Source organism: Dipteris shenzhenensis, chromosome 23 (assembly GCF_047967505.1).
Source record: "Dipteris shenzhenensis isolate YYH24624 ecotype China chromosome 23, Dip_SZ_1.0, whole genome shotgun sequence".
In the NCBI taxonomy this organism is placed as follows: Eukaryota; Viridiplantae; Streptophyta; class Polypodiopsida; order Gleicheniales; family Dipteridaceae; genus Dipteris; species Dipteris shenzhenensis.
Genome location: NC_141618.1, coordinates 19,735,202 through 19,750,106, shown reverse-complemented (window position 1 = coordinate 19,750,106; position 14,905 = coordinate 19,735,202). Strand labels below are relative to the sequence as shown.

The window sequence follows — 14,905 nt, the reverse complement described above, 5'->3', positions numbered from 1 at the left end:
GATCATCCATGAGAGCATGAGGATCTGCAGGCGCTCCACCCGTGTCCACTCTATCTCTGACATGTCAGGCCCCCAACAAGGGCTGCCATACATACCGGCTGGTCGGACCAAGGAGTCCAAGAGAAGAGCCTTGGTCCGAGATCATCTAGAGAGAGAAAACAAACCCTGAAAATAAAGAAGCAATTTCTAAGAATAGAATACCCTGTTTGATCAAGATTTACGTGTAGCAGAGGCTGAAATAGGGTGCTCTCAAGTCGGCATGAAAAATCAGCAAGAGGATGGCTGAAAATAGTGCAATAAACAGCAGCAAAGGAGGCAGGAGGAATAGGTGATGTGCAGCAACAAGAGGAGCGGTTGAAATAGGCAATGGATGGGCAGCAGGAGCAGCCTAAGAGATAGGGGATGGACAGCAAAAGAGAAGCACGAGAGGTAGGCGATGAATGAGCAGCAAGAGTAGTCTGAGAGATAGGCTATGAACAGAAAGGGAGGCTGAAGTGAAAGGCTACGGAGGATTAGGAGCTCAAGCTCTAAATGAATTCCAGGAGAAGACTCGCCCTTAATTTATAGGAGAGCTAGTGGAAAAGGCAAGGCTAAAAATAGAAAAGAAGCTTGGGAGATAAATTAGGCACCCAGTAAGCTTGAGGAAGAAGCTAGACACCTAGGTGGCTTGAGGGGGAAGCAGAGTACTTTTAATAATTTGATAAATTTAAGTTTATTCTAAACCACTCTGCCAGTGCACAACATTAATTATTCTATGGCTTAGGACTCAACAAAACCCTAAATCTTAATCTAGCTTTAGACAGCTCAAAATTCTACTAGACTGAAGTTTTAGCTCTTGAAAAACTCTATAACCTAGATACTCAATAACTGAGCTTTGAGATCATCGACTGTGTGATCTAGATCTGTTCCTCATTGACTCAGCATCATAGTCTAGCACACCAAGGCTCACCATTGAAGGTGCTAGAAGGAATGGTCGGGTATGGAAAACCCTTGTGGATGTGCGAAGCGTCATCAATCTCATACTGCATGCTGGTAATTTAATACCAGGTGGATGGTGATCCGATAGGATAGTCATCTGACTCATAACTTCACTGGCGTGAAGTCCAACCCATGCACTATCTTCCAACATCTTGTCACTGGATGTGATTGATGGATACTAAAGATCCATGGCCATGCTGGAGATGGCAGTGAAAGAGAAAGACCGTGCAACAAAGGACCATACTGAAGATGATGCATCAGATTGGTCACGCTGAAGATGACAAATCGAACAAGGCAATAAGAGCTCTGATGTCCAGAAAGGATCACACAAAAAGTGACAAGAGCTACACTGGAGATAGCAATGAATGGTGATCAGCTAAGAAAGAGAGACTCTGAACTGCCGATGAAGATGTGTACATGGTAGCAGAAGATGCCTGGCCGGGATTGGAAGTCCTAACAAGAACTCGCATAGAAGAATACACACGTGTGGTCAGTAAAAATGAGATCTCAAAAAAGTAAAAATAATGATCAAAAGATATGGCAATAAGAAAGAGCCATTGTTCCAAATCCATTCCGAAACATTGGTCTCCTACCACTTGTATCCTAGGTGACACAATCCCTAAGTGTGCATCAATCATGAAGCTCCCATCTTGGACCTTTAGTCCACGACCTTTCAATATGTTGATCAAGGGGACCGTGATTTCAGAATAGTCACATACCGGTTTCAACTCAACCCAATAACTTGACCTAAGTAACCCTAACCCATGCTAACCTTATCGAAGTCTATAAGATTTGCAGCGGCCAATGGCGACGGTGCGACATCCAAGGTAGCGTTGGGTGGGAACGTCAGTTACAGCGGCTACTTGTTGAAGCTATGATTGATGCTGCACCTTTGTTTGATGTTGTACCTACAAAATGCCTACCCACGCAACGTGGATCCTTCATCTGCATTAGCTGTAGCTCACGTCCCAAAGCCTTAGTGGAAGCCATAGCTTAACCAGCATCTCCGAGGGTCTTGGACTAGATGTGGGCCTGCTAGTTGAACCTCTGCATGAGCATTGCCTTCTAGTTGTTGATGTCTGCTCGTCTCGGGTCTTCCCGTTGTGGCTGCTAAGCCAATGGGATCATTGTGTGGCGGCGTTTTGATTGGCTGGGAAAAACAAGGGTGCCAACAGCGACTCTCTGATACCAATATAGAAAAGGGGTAAAGGGCAGATTAGAGAAAGGAGCTAGAAGAGCGGAAGGAAGAGAGAGTGAGGGGTAGGAGAGTGAGGTAGAGGTAGGCTGCAAGTAGGAAGGAGAACAAGGGAGAGACTAGAGGGTAGATAGGATTAGATGTCACATCAAAAGTGCATTGCACATGAGGGGAGGGTACTCATATAGTACTCCTTATCCCCTTTGACCTCTCTATCTTGCAAACACCCCGAAGTACTAATAATCCTTACCCCCACTAACTTGGCCAACTTTTGGCCCGCCAATACCCCCTCAAGGATGGGTATCTCGTGAAGAACACTCATTTGTATGTGATCTAAGACATGCGGATGAAAGTTACAGAGGAATCTCATGCACCACCCTGAAAGGTATTTCTATAGGCTAGGATGCGAAGGACATCCACAAGTTTGTAACGGAATGCCTTATTTGTCAAAAAGTAAAGTATGACAGACAAAAGACTCCAAGACTTTTAATGCACTTTCCCACATTCCATGGGAAAGTAAAGCCATGGATTTCATCTTTGATCTACCGAGATCGAAGAATGGAAATGAAGGGATTTGGACTATTATTTTTTATTTTATTTTTTATATACCTTTGTAAGACTAGAATAAGTCCAATCATACAAATTTAGATTTTTTGTTGTTCTAAGGATCAAAAATCTACACAGAAAATAAAAGAAAAACTTTTATGAAAAACAAAAGGAAGACATACTTAGCAAGCAAAGCAACACTTATGTCGTCATCAGTGCCCAAGCATAAGCAGCTATACTGGGTTTCTAAACACCCGCGGAGTCTCTTGGGCATTTGATAATAAGCAAGCTCATTTCATTCCTGTCAAGAAGACCATCAAAGAGGACCAATAAGAGGACCAATGGAAAAGTTGTTTATGGCACATTTTATGGAGTGCCCAAGTCAATAGTAATTGAACAAGACCCCCAGATCACCTGTTGATTTTGGAGAGCTCTATTTGATAACATGGGAAAGAAGTTGGATTTTTCATCTTTTTTTCACCCCCGAGATTGCAAATCCCAAGGTGCTAGATCTCTTGAAATGCTATGAGTCCGAGTAGGAAGCCAAGTGGGAAAAGTATCTTGGAGTTTGCCTACAACACCACCACTAACGGTTCCACAGGAAAATGAAGTAATATGTGGAAGCGTGATTCTACCACCTATTCTAAGGACCAAGGATGAGATTTTTGCAGCTGATCAGTATGTTCAAGACCTAGAGACGGCTTTTTCTTAGGTTTGGACAGCCATAGAAAGATCCACAAAGAAATACAAAAAAGCTGCACATAAGAGAAATGAATCTCCAAGAAGGAGATTGGGTACTTCTCAAGTTTGAGAAAGGTAGACTCCGGAAGATGAAAGGCAAAGAAAAAGCATATCCAAAGCTGTCTACCAAGTACTATGGACCATATTGGAACACTAACCCAATCAATGAAGTCGCATACCAAATGAAGCTATCAGAGAATTGGAAGATTCACAATGCTTTCCACGTGAAAGAAATATCAAGGACCAGAACCTACAGAACCAGTTCAAGAAGAGCAACCAAAGATGGGAGAAATCGAGGAAATCCTCCTACCATAACAATTTGTGTATCACACGGAAAAGAAAGGTCCCAGAGGCAAGGTTACCCGCGGGCACCTTGTCAAGTTCAAGAACTACTCGGCACTAGATGCCAAGTGGGTGGATGAGGAATTATTCTCCAAATACCCACAAATTTTACAACGGTATCAAGAAGCTTTTTAGTTGAGGGCAACTGATAGAAGTCAAGGTTATGTCTCAAATTTTTATTGACTCCAATCAAAGAAAGTTGACTATGGTTAACCAGAACAAGTTCAATTTTCCTTTGCATTGCATTCGTTAATAAGCACTGAGGCCCACAAGGACTAGGATCAGTCCAATAACAATGCATGCATTAGCTAACCTCTAGCAGATTAAGGTGTTGTATATTGTTTATTGTGTAAGACCTTGGAGAGTGCCAAAAGGCCACGATTTAAGGGGGGAAAGTGTGCAAAGGCGGACAGCCAGCTTTTACGAAAGGCACCCATGGAGTAAAAGCACGAATACAGCTTTATGGGGCGCCTTTTCCTAAAACACTAATTCAGCCAGATGTCTAGGAACAGGGCCAGCAGCAGCCCCTTGTGTCCCACCAATGGGGCCTCACATACTATGCATCCTGCCCTGAACCAGTGCCGATTATGTGGCCCAAAGGATGGCCAACACCATGGCTGTCCAGTGAAGAACAGGTCTGCCCTAAGAGGTGGATCATCATTAAATTCAAGGACAGTGGTATGCTGCCCATGTGGCAGCCTCTTCCCACACTCTAATTCTCTCAAGGTCACTCCCCCATGCTCTCCTCGTTTGGGGGCTTACAAGCAGGCATCAATGCCAGGATGCTGTTTGTCATGGTCTGGCTCATGCCAGATATAACAAAAACACTCTTCACCATGCCTTTACTTCTCACCCAAAACTGCCTTACTAACATCTAGTGCTAGCTTGATGTCAAGATTGATGTTGGTCTTTGAAACCCATAGGCCTGAGGTGCCCAGATGCTTCTTGCTGAGGGAGGCCCTTTGGGTCAGTGACCCTTGCTCATGCCGTATTAGTGCCTGCCTGTGGGTGTAGACCCCAGTTTAAATATACGCGCTCACATACATATCCACGCACCCACGCACTTGAGCATCCATTTATACCAAGGTCTATGAAGGTCTGCGATCTGGAGGTGAAGGAAAGACAGCCATGATAAAGGTTAGCATACTCTCTTCATTGAAGGTACAACTGCTTGTGAAGACTAGAATATGCTCTCCCAAACGAGTAATTCGAAGCAATAAGCCTAGAACAGAAAGATAAGCAATGCAACCCTAGTCTTAAATCTTAAATTGCAAATCTGTCTACTAAAAATATATATGTGCCAAGCACACACTTGAATGTAATCACTTGACCTGTTTCTGTGATGAACTCATACCTCCTAGGCTTCTTGCAATTCAAACATTCATCCCCTTGACTCAGTTTTAAGCCATGAGATGCTCTGCCCTCTGCCTCCGTGCAGTTACCATTGCTCTCTGAACCGTGCATCTGCTGATGTGCTGCTTCACTTTTCAATGACTCAGTAGGCCTCTTGCACATCTCTATTCTCTCATGCGCTTGATGAGAATGTGCTCCTTCGCTACCAACACACGTTTCTTTCTCGATACTGTTTGCAATTGCCTGCCTCTGCTGAATTCCTTCAAATTGACTATCACTTACTAGCACTATTTGAGAGTATGCTTTCTTTTTCTGGTGAGTGACTTTGGATTGCCCATGTCCCACTCGCTGAGATGTGTGATGGGCATCATCCTTCCTGAAAGACCCTTGTGAAATTGTCTCAGGAATACTCTCTAAACTTCTCTTCCCTTCTGCCTGCTCCATCAAGGTGTTACCAATGCTGTTTTCAGTCGAAGCCCCTTGAGCTTCATCAATAGATGAAGCTTTTCTATCCTCTTTGAAAGATGAAGTGAATGGAGCCACCCTCAGTAGCTCACCTGATGAGCTGGAACTGCTTCCAAGCCTTTCATTCCTTCCAGTGTTAATCACTAATGCCTTTTGGTTTGAGTCACTCTTTGTAAAAGAAGACCTGGAATGGGAACCCTCAATCTTATTTCGATCAATTCTTTTCACAGGAGACCTTCCAAAAGCTGACCATGGAATGTAATCTTTCTGTGTGTTATCCTTTCGAGGCCGCTTTGAACGTCCAGGTGAACCATCTATCCCCTTTCCTGAAGAGAGAGCTTTTTCTGGACCAATACCTGCTGCATTTGCTTTCACTGGAGAATTAAAGCACTCGTTTCCATCCATCGTCTTTGTGATTTGTACTGTATCTCCCTCTTCCACCAGATCAGAAGCAGTGACTTGCTCTATGTTTTCTCCAGCTTGTGCCACCAGTTTATTTACGTGCTTTCGTTTCCTGCTAAAGACTTTGCAGCTTTCTATCTCAGTAGGCCGAAGGGAAGAGGATTTATCTTGTTCAACTTGTGTATCTGTGTGTGATATGTTTTCTTGTTCTTGTTCATCCTTGCTGGCGGTAATCAGTTTTTTTTTTAGTTTGCTCTCAAGTGAAAGCTCAACTGAACCACTGGACACAGCTCGGTTAAGTAAACAAAGCCCAACATCTTCCCGCCCTCTACCTGCATTCAGACACAAAAACCACCATCAGATATATGTGTAGAAGGGAAAGCACAGATGAGGTCGATTATGTTCTACAAAGTGAAACTGGTTCATTCATTCCAATAAAATGCATCTACATAAGACAGACTTTCCAAAAAGCGCCATATAGCTAAGCAAAAGATAAGGGCATGTCATTCAAACTATGGGCATCCTGGCAAAAGGGCACATGTTTAAGGAACCCCGCAAAGATACATTCTCTTTCCACATTCGAACATCCGAAGACAGTCCACAGCATCGTGTCTTATATGCTTCATGTGTGCATCTAGCATTGAATAGATAGTGTGTATTTAGCTGCCTCCGCTCCCTCAAATTCTCCCAATCCTATCGTGCAACTCAATAGACAAGCTTCATTTAGCAGGCCATTCAGGAAAAGTGCAAATTGTACACCAGTAACGCCTTCAGAATCACCTTATGGATAATGCACCATATCAGACCTAATGAAATTTTCTTAGTCAGTAAACCAAGAATATGCCTGGAGTTTTGTACCAAAATACCTTCTGCAGATAAACCGTTCTTCAACCTTTTTGATCCACCTAGTTTTGCAGCAAAAATATTCCTAAACTTCCGAGCATCTAACCGTTTTCCCTCATTGGGCCTCTTCCGTGCTGATGGCTCATCACACTCCTTCATGCTCGAGCTCTCTCCTGGCGAAAATGCCCTGTCAGTCTGTTCAACAACTTTTCGAGGCTGCCGCTGGGGGCCAGCCAGCTCCATGGAGGATTCATTAACCGTTGAAAAATCCCCATTAGCAGAGTCTTGCTCTAGTTCTTCCGTAGGTTGACCTACAGATCCACCTGCGTCTAACCCAGAGTCCCTCGTCTCTAAAAAAGCTGAGTCACACTCCTGGCCTCCAGCCTCAGAATTCTCTTCGATAGAGGTTTCAGGGAAGTCAACCGCCTTGTTTAGCTTAACCACCATAGGTTCTTTTCTTCCACCAACACCAGTGGAAGGATTATACTCCGATAATCTTTTGGGGCCGCCACCCTCACCTTGACTGCTGCCATCTGAGCTGTCTACATTGACTTCTTCATCTTCATCACCCCTCCAACCGTGCAAAAAATAGACGCACTCTGGGTCTTCGGCCTCGACCCTCCGCCCCATTCCAGAATCTGAAAAACCTAGGACAGCCATTCACCAATTGGACAAGGCTGCCATGCATACCAAGACTTCGACACTATAGTTCACATCGAAAACGTCCAATCTCCACAGCCGGTAATGACGTTACGATCCTTCACGAACTCCCTTCCTCATTCCGTTTCCAAATCGAGCCAGATAAAATCCCACGCTCTGTCAAGACCGTCAACAAATAGAACGTCAAAACAGCGAAGAAAACGTTAGCAGGCACATGACTGTAAAAGCTAAGAAAGAATCGAGCCTTGCGAGATACATTTGCATAAAGCTGAGGAAGCGATAAAACCGCACGCAGCCGATGAACGGGAATTCAGGCTTAGGGGGGAAGCATTAGATACTACCGACTGGTACCTCCCAAAATCGGTCATTTCAATTTTAACAAGCCCTTCCACAGACAAGAAACCTCATGAATGTTTTGCATGTTGCAAATGCTGTTACATGCTCGTGAGAAACATGAAACTAGTATTGCAAATGCTGTTCCTTGCTCCAAAACAGACACAGTGCCTCAAGAATCGTCTTCCGTGCTTCTCAACAAAAACCATTTTGTGTTTCAGAAAACGCTGACCAGCAAGAGAAAAACCTAGCACGCCTGAAGAATGATGGAAATGTCACAACAACATTGATTGCTACTGGCGGGCATACGCTTGATGTCGGAAAAAGGAACTTGCTTAAACGGGGGGCACAAACAATAGTTAAGGTTTGCTAGGCGTGTGAAAAGACAAACATCTGGAATCTTCTAAATTGAAGAGGAGGAGACGCCATGCAATGGCTGCTATGGAAAATCATGCTAGATTCCTTGCCTTGTTCTCCAAAGGGTGGGCTTTGCAGGAAGTTCGCTTTATCAATCCTGTCGAAACGATACAACCGCCGCGTTTCCCTATCGACGGTTTCTTACGACGATTGGGAATGGGAAATGCTTGCAAAACTTGTAGGCTAAGAGAGGTTCTGCCTGCTCAACGTTCTCTGGGAGTGAGAAAGCGAGGTACAAGCACGTCAATGCAACCTCTCGTGAAATTCCTGTTCTTCAGAGATCAGGCAAGGTATTGCAGAATGCTTTGACGCCTACAAGAAACTCCAGCGTCAAGGGAAGCGTTAAGGGACTCTGTAGAGGTGCCAGAGAATAGAAGAGGGGAACGTTTAAGTTTCTGCTAATGCAGATTGATGTGGGAGCTTGAAGGAATTGGCAAGAGAAGCCTTCTGCCTGGAGACCTTCCCTCCTTCCTGTATCAGTATCCCAGCAAACGCTGAACAGTAAAGCAGACATGAAAGATTTTGTGAAGGGATGGGGGAGGCCAGAGAAGCAAGCCAGAGGAAAGAAAGCATGAAAGGACTAGTGATGTGACAAGGTGATGGAGTGAAAAACAAGAAAAGGGAGGTAGTGCAACTCTCACAGAGGAAGGCAGTCACAGGAGGGATGGGCAAGAAGTAAAGGCAACTGACAGGAAAGATTAAAGAAAGGGGAAGGGAGGGAAGTCTTACAGGGAGATGTGGAGGGCAGATGATATTGATCTTTAACTGTCTGATCTTTGACTGTAAGTTGCCAGATTCTTGGGAGGAAAAGGAGATGGTGATGAAAAATTGTTGGAGGTTAGAGTGTGAGCAAAAATTGTGTCTGGTTTCAAATTTCTTCTTCTTGTTGTACTCCTCCTGCTCCTGCTGCTGCTGCTTCTCCTCCTCCTCCTGCTGCTGCTGCTGCTGCTGCTCCTCCTCCTCCTTCAGAAGGTGCTTGCTGCTGCTGCTGCTCCTGCTCCTTCTCCTTCTCCTTCTCCTTTCTCTCTGTAGATGATGCCTTCCCTGCAATTCTACAAACCTGCAATAGCCGTTTCTTGCTTTAGCGGTTCACATTTCTCCTGCTGCTCCTCCTCTCCTCCTTTCTCTGTCCAGATGTTTTTCCCTGCAATTCTACCAACCTGCCATAAGCGTTTCTTGCTTCCAACAGCTATGGCGGTTCTGCTGCTGCTGCTGCTGCTCCTTCTCCTTCTCCTTTCTCTGTGCAGATGGTTGCCCTGCAATCCTACCACAATACAATAGGCGTTTCTTGCTAGCAAATAGCTATGGCGGTTGATATTTCCTCTGCTGCTGCTGCTGGCTTGCTGCTGCTCCTCCTCCTCCTTCTCCTTTCTCCGTGCAGTTGGATGTCCTGCAATTCTCCAACCCTCGTTTCTTGCTTTCACTAAGCTATGGCGGTTCATATCTTTAAGTACCCTCCCCCCCTACAGACTTTCACACCATTTCCTTCACCATTCCCCATTCACACCCGTCCTTTACCTTTTTCACATCACACCTGTCCCCTGCCCCCAACCTGAGGGCTTCTTCACACCTACCCCCTTTTAACTTCCACATCCCCATCACCAAACCCCAAAAATAGAAAAAAAAGTGAAATATAATACACTTTCCCCTAGAAAAAGGCACGTCCACACACCCCCATCACCTTCTAATCTCTAGATCCCCGTGGCCCACTTCTCCCCATTTTAATAGCTACATTTGTGATATGTGTCCATCTTTTCACAAACCCTTTAAATACTCCCATTTTTCTAACTCAAAATTGTTGAATTGTGGACTTTTAAGTTTTAAATGCTTCCCCACCATCCCTTTCCTCCCCTACCAAACTCCTCACTTGTCAATCCCCCTAGCCTCTAGTACCCTACCACCCCCTTTATTTATCAGTCCAGGGCCCCCCTTCCTCAGTGCTTGGCCCCACCTCCCTCGTCCCCTCTCTCCACTTGTGCCTCCCAAGCACTTGTAGTCCACCCTTTCGTGTATCTTTACACCAACTAAGATTGAGGAAAGCCAACTAAGATCCACAAATATCAACTAGGATTTTGGAATTTAGCGGAATTTGTGTAAGTCGAACAAACCCCCTATGCTAGCATTGGTTAACTTGGAGGGTCTATTTTTGGTTGGCTGAGAAACAAATTTTCTCTAGCACTACACCTAATGTCACATGTTATGCCCACCCTCTTCCTTTCCTTATACCAGTCAACATTGTCCCTCTCCCTCACATTCCCTAACACATCAATCAAAGCATGATCCTTTCCTTCCAAGATCCAATCTGCGCAAAACACCACCTTGCTCGAAGAGGGACGGATACCAATACACTTTTGTCGTTCTAATGTATTCAAGGGGGACAGATACCAATACATGTTTGTGTATACGCATCCAAACACATATATGTATGCGTGCACGCTTACATGTGCAATACATGTATGTATGCATGCGTTGTTTTTTCGGAAAAAATGTATGTATGCATGCGTTGGTACACATGTTCATGTACCAATGTATGCGTGTACATGTAGACATGCATTGGTAAATGTTGTGTGCATGTTAGGACATGTGTGTCTGTGCGTCCTAGTGTTTCCCATGTGCAAGAATTTAAGTGTACATGTGTGTACACACACACCCACGTATATGTGTACACGCACGTGCGCATATTCTTACCCCAAAGAAAAAGTGTGTGTGTTCATATGTTTCCGCCTATATTATCCACGTGCACAATGGACCCTTATGGATGTGCATGGAGCATGGATGTGCATGTGTGTCCACATGCACACACATGAACGTATGGGTATGCGTGTGCACTATGCATGGGTATGCGTGCATGTGCACAGGGGTGCATCAGTATGTGTGCACATGTGTGAGCATGAATATGAGTATGAGAGAGAGAGAGAGAGAGAGAGAGAGAGAGAGAGAGTCTCTATGTTTGTGCATGCACGCACACACAAATGTACACAGCATGTGAATGCACGCACATGGGTGCCTGCATGTATGTCATGATATAAATGCATGCAAAGACAAGATGTCATTATATTGAATGGAATTTCCATTGAAACATATGAATTTTTTGAGTGAGACCTTTAATGAGGTTCAAAGTTTTTCAAATCTTGAGAGTGCTTTTAACTCATGAATCCCTCCCAAAAGAGAAAGGGAATTTACAAATGTACAAACAAAGCTCGTGACTCTTTAGCATTGAATATTTTGTCTTGTCCCATCCCAATAGTGTCACTTTTCTCCAAGTTCTATACATAAAGGAGTATACCTTTGGACTCATTGTTACAATCTTTAAAAAATTAGGCAAAAGCGTTTCTAATTGCATGCCACTTTCAGGCAACTCCATATTCCATCAATGTATTTACTTTACCGTAACATCACACATATGTTTCATTGGCTATAGTATTTGCTATTAAGTACTTAGGTCATTATATTTGTTGGTGGGTTTAACCCTATCATAATTTCCCTTAGCTATCTAGGCTATGGTTGTGCCAACCATATCATGATCCTATCATTATTTTCTCTAGCTATCTAGGCTATGGTTGTGCCAAACCATATCATAACTCTATCATAAATTTCTCTAGCTATCTAGACTATGGTTTTACCAACACCAAATTAACTTTTGATGAGTAGGAGGTTAGTCATATACTAAGTGCCAAGCCTTAGTGGCAGTATAGTCAGCAATCTGTTCGTTTGTGATGTCGCAGATGATGTCACAATAAGTTGTACATAAAGGCAATCTTGAGCAATCAATGATGTCAGTGGAGATTGCTTGCAGAGCAAGCAACTTGGCTTGTAACGCAAGGCATCTTGGAGAAGGTTAAGAAAAATGGTCCTAGTTTGATTCGTCACATATCACAATGTTATTATAATATATGTAGGTCCCTTAAGTTGTGGGTTTTGATCTCATTAATGGTCTTTCTCAATGAAATTGTTGCATCATTTAGAAGGGCACCAATTTTCAAGGTGGTTTTCACACAATTGGATGGTGGGTTGGGTCATTTTTAGGGTAGTTTCAAGTGCTCTGTTGGTGATTTGTGACTTTCATCTATGACATGTATATATTGTAATGTTGTGTCACATATTCCAATTATGCATGTGTAGTGGGCCATTGTTGCAGTGACACATTTGACCCATTGGCCTATTTTATTCATTGTACTTGCAAAACACATCCATCGTGATTTGGACCCACATGTCATGTCTTTTCCTTGTCCCTCTTATCATTGTGGAGCATTCGTTCATTAAAATTAAACAACAAAAGTAGCATCTTTTCTTCTCTCTTGAGGTGAATATATGATTCAATTGTGATGAGGGAGGAGAAAATAGGTAACATTAATGCTCCCTTGGAACGTTATTTTCCCTTTTTCAAACTGGTTCTAATTTTATATCCCCACCTATCTTATAACTTGATCCAACTCCACCTTTCAAACTGGTTCTAATTTTATATCCCCATCAATCTTATAACTTGATCCAACTCCCATCCTATCTTTCTTGGCCTTTCCTTTCCATCTCCCCCACCCCCTTAAAAAGCTCCTCCCTTCAAAATATTTGTACTAAATGAAAAATGTACAAATTTGAAAGAACTACTCTCGATTTGTTAATTACCAAATTTCACTATCTAAATCAATATATATTGTTAATCAAATCAAATTGCATTGTAGATCTATTGTTTTATGTTATGATGATATCATTTTAATAAAACCACAGACTTGTCATCATTATTACTTTATCATAGAATTCTAAGTTTGTACAAGTTGTTCGTGATTCTATGCATAGTTTCAACTCAAATTTAACATCATACCTTGGAGTATGGAGGTTTAGGGTTTGAGATGTTGTACTTGCTTTGAATCTTGAGGTTCTTGTTTACAATTGAAATATCATTTCACAATTCATCCTTCTTGGAGTCTTGTCATCTTTGCAAGAATATAGGTGTTTCTATTTTTCTTTTTCTTTTTTGATGGATTGAAATTTATGCTGAGAGGGAAATTTTTCATAGACGTGGAATTCATTATCTTTAAATTGATGAAAGAGGAAGATTGATCCTTCTTTCAATTATTTAATCATAATCACAACCAAAATTGTGAGCACAATACAGATCTCACTTTGTATGTAAGATTATGCCTTGCAACCCTAGAAAATCAAATGGATGGAATGGTACTTTGATACTCAAAGTTTGTAAGTATAAAATTACTTGAGGATACAATTCCAACAAGAATTAATGTGCATAATGGTGTATACATAGCAATAATATAATTGGAAATCTACCTAATCATATACATGCAATAATGTAATTGAAACGTAAAACTAGTGGAGGATACAATTCCAACAATGTGCAAGCTAATGTACATGCACTAATATAATTGGGAGCAGTGAAAAGGCATTCAAAAATGTGAGTAATCAAGGTCATGGTTCTCTATGTTCCTAATCATGACATTCACATTTTGAACATGAAGTCGAGAGGTTACATTGAGTCTTTAAGGCACTTCTTTTTTCTTCCTTTTTTCACAAAAGAGCCGAATTAGCATGGGGGGTCAACCTAGCAAAAAAAAGGAGACCTAAAATTACAAAAGTTGGCCACTTAGGGGGGCTAGCCGCCCGAGCCTATGCTGGGAAGTAGAGAGCATTCATAATTCCAAAAGGTGAGTCCCTATATCTTCGAGAGCTTAAGCTACTACTGGGTCTTGGTTGAACACCAATCGGTTAAAATCATTCAGGTAGACACGATCTCGTGCAGCAATCGCAGTAGCCCTGAATCCTGTAGACACTTTATGCCAGAAAAGAAGACGATTTTTGGTTTCCCATGTGGCTAGACACACCGTAGATCTAATGTACGGCCACACTGCTGCAAGTGTGGAAGGGAGCTTGCTAGAGTCACCCAATAAGACTATCCACCACCTAGGCCCCAACCCTTCAATCAATTGAAAGGGGGTAGTACTCAAGTCAACATTTATTTGAGGGTGCAAGAGTGAGTGATCATAAAAGTGAGCTATTAATATTGGGATGAGGTCATAAAAGTGTACACTATCTCTATTCTCATTAATTATTTGAGAACTTTCTTCAATGCATTCCCAAAGACTTTGAGTATCTTCATGCATGTCATTGTTGATGTGTTTAAATATGTACTCCCTACTTTGCCCTTTTTTCCTTGAGTATCTCCGTGCATGTTTTCATTTATGTTTAGATACATCCTCCCTCTAATTTTCCTATTTTCTACATCACACTTAGGTAATCTCACTCCCTTGTTTTTTTATGGTCTCAAAGCAATAGTTTCTTGTAGCAGTCGTTATGGGAGATTTCCACCACATGAAGCGCAAGCCATACAAAACCAAGAAAGTGCTATCGAGGAAAAAATTGATAGCCTTTTTGAGACAAAAGTAGATAAGAAATAGAAATAGAAGGAAAAGATAATAAAAAGGAAAGCAAAGAGAGAGGTAGAGTAAATTTTGTTTCTTTGGTGGGTGCAATCATAGTTTTGGTAGGGGATCCCATAAGAGGATGGGTGCTAGAATAATCATACTTCACCTCCTAATAGCATGACACTAGTCTTCCAGTAGTCTCTCACCAAAGTTCTAGTTGTGTGTCACCTGAAGATGTGGAACAATGTGATTGGCT

The 14,905-nt window shown here is 42.6% G+C and overlaps 1 protein-coding gene across 1 annotated transcript in view; it reads right to left on the bottom strand.

Annotated features, from left to right (window-relative positions):
• LOC147887091 (uncharacterized) overlaps positions 1–9,331 on the bottom strand; it is a 91,467-nt gene extending 82,136 nt beyond the window's left edge. The window contains exons 1-3 of the mRNA XM_087394042.1: positions 9,005–9,331; positions 6,889–7,681; positions 5,157–6,354 (exon numbers count right to left, since the gene is read on the bottom strand). Coding sequence (XP_087250168.1) covers positions 5,157–6,354; positions 6,889–7,525 — 1,835 coding nt within the window. The 5' untranslated portion in view covers positions 7,526–7,681; positions 9,005–9,331. The remainder of the gene's footprint in view (positions 1–5,156; positions 6,355–6,888; positions 7,682–9,004) is intronic.
• Between the last annotated feature and the right edge of the window lie 5,574 nt (positions 9,332–14,905).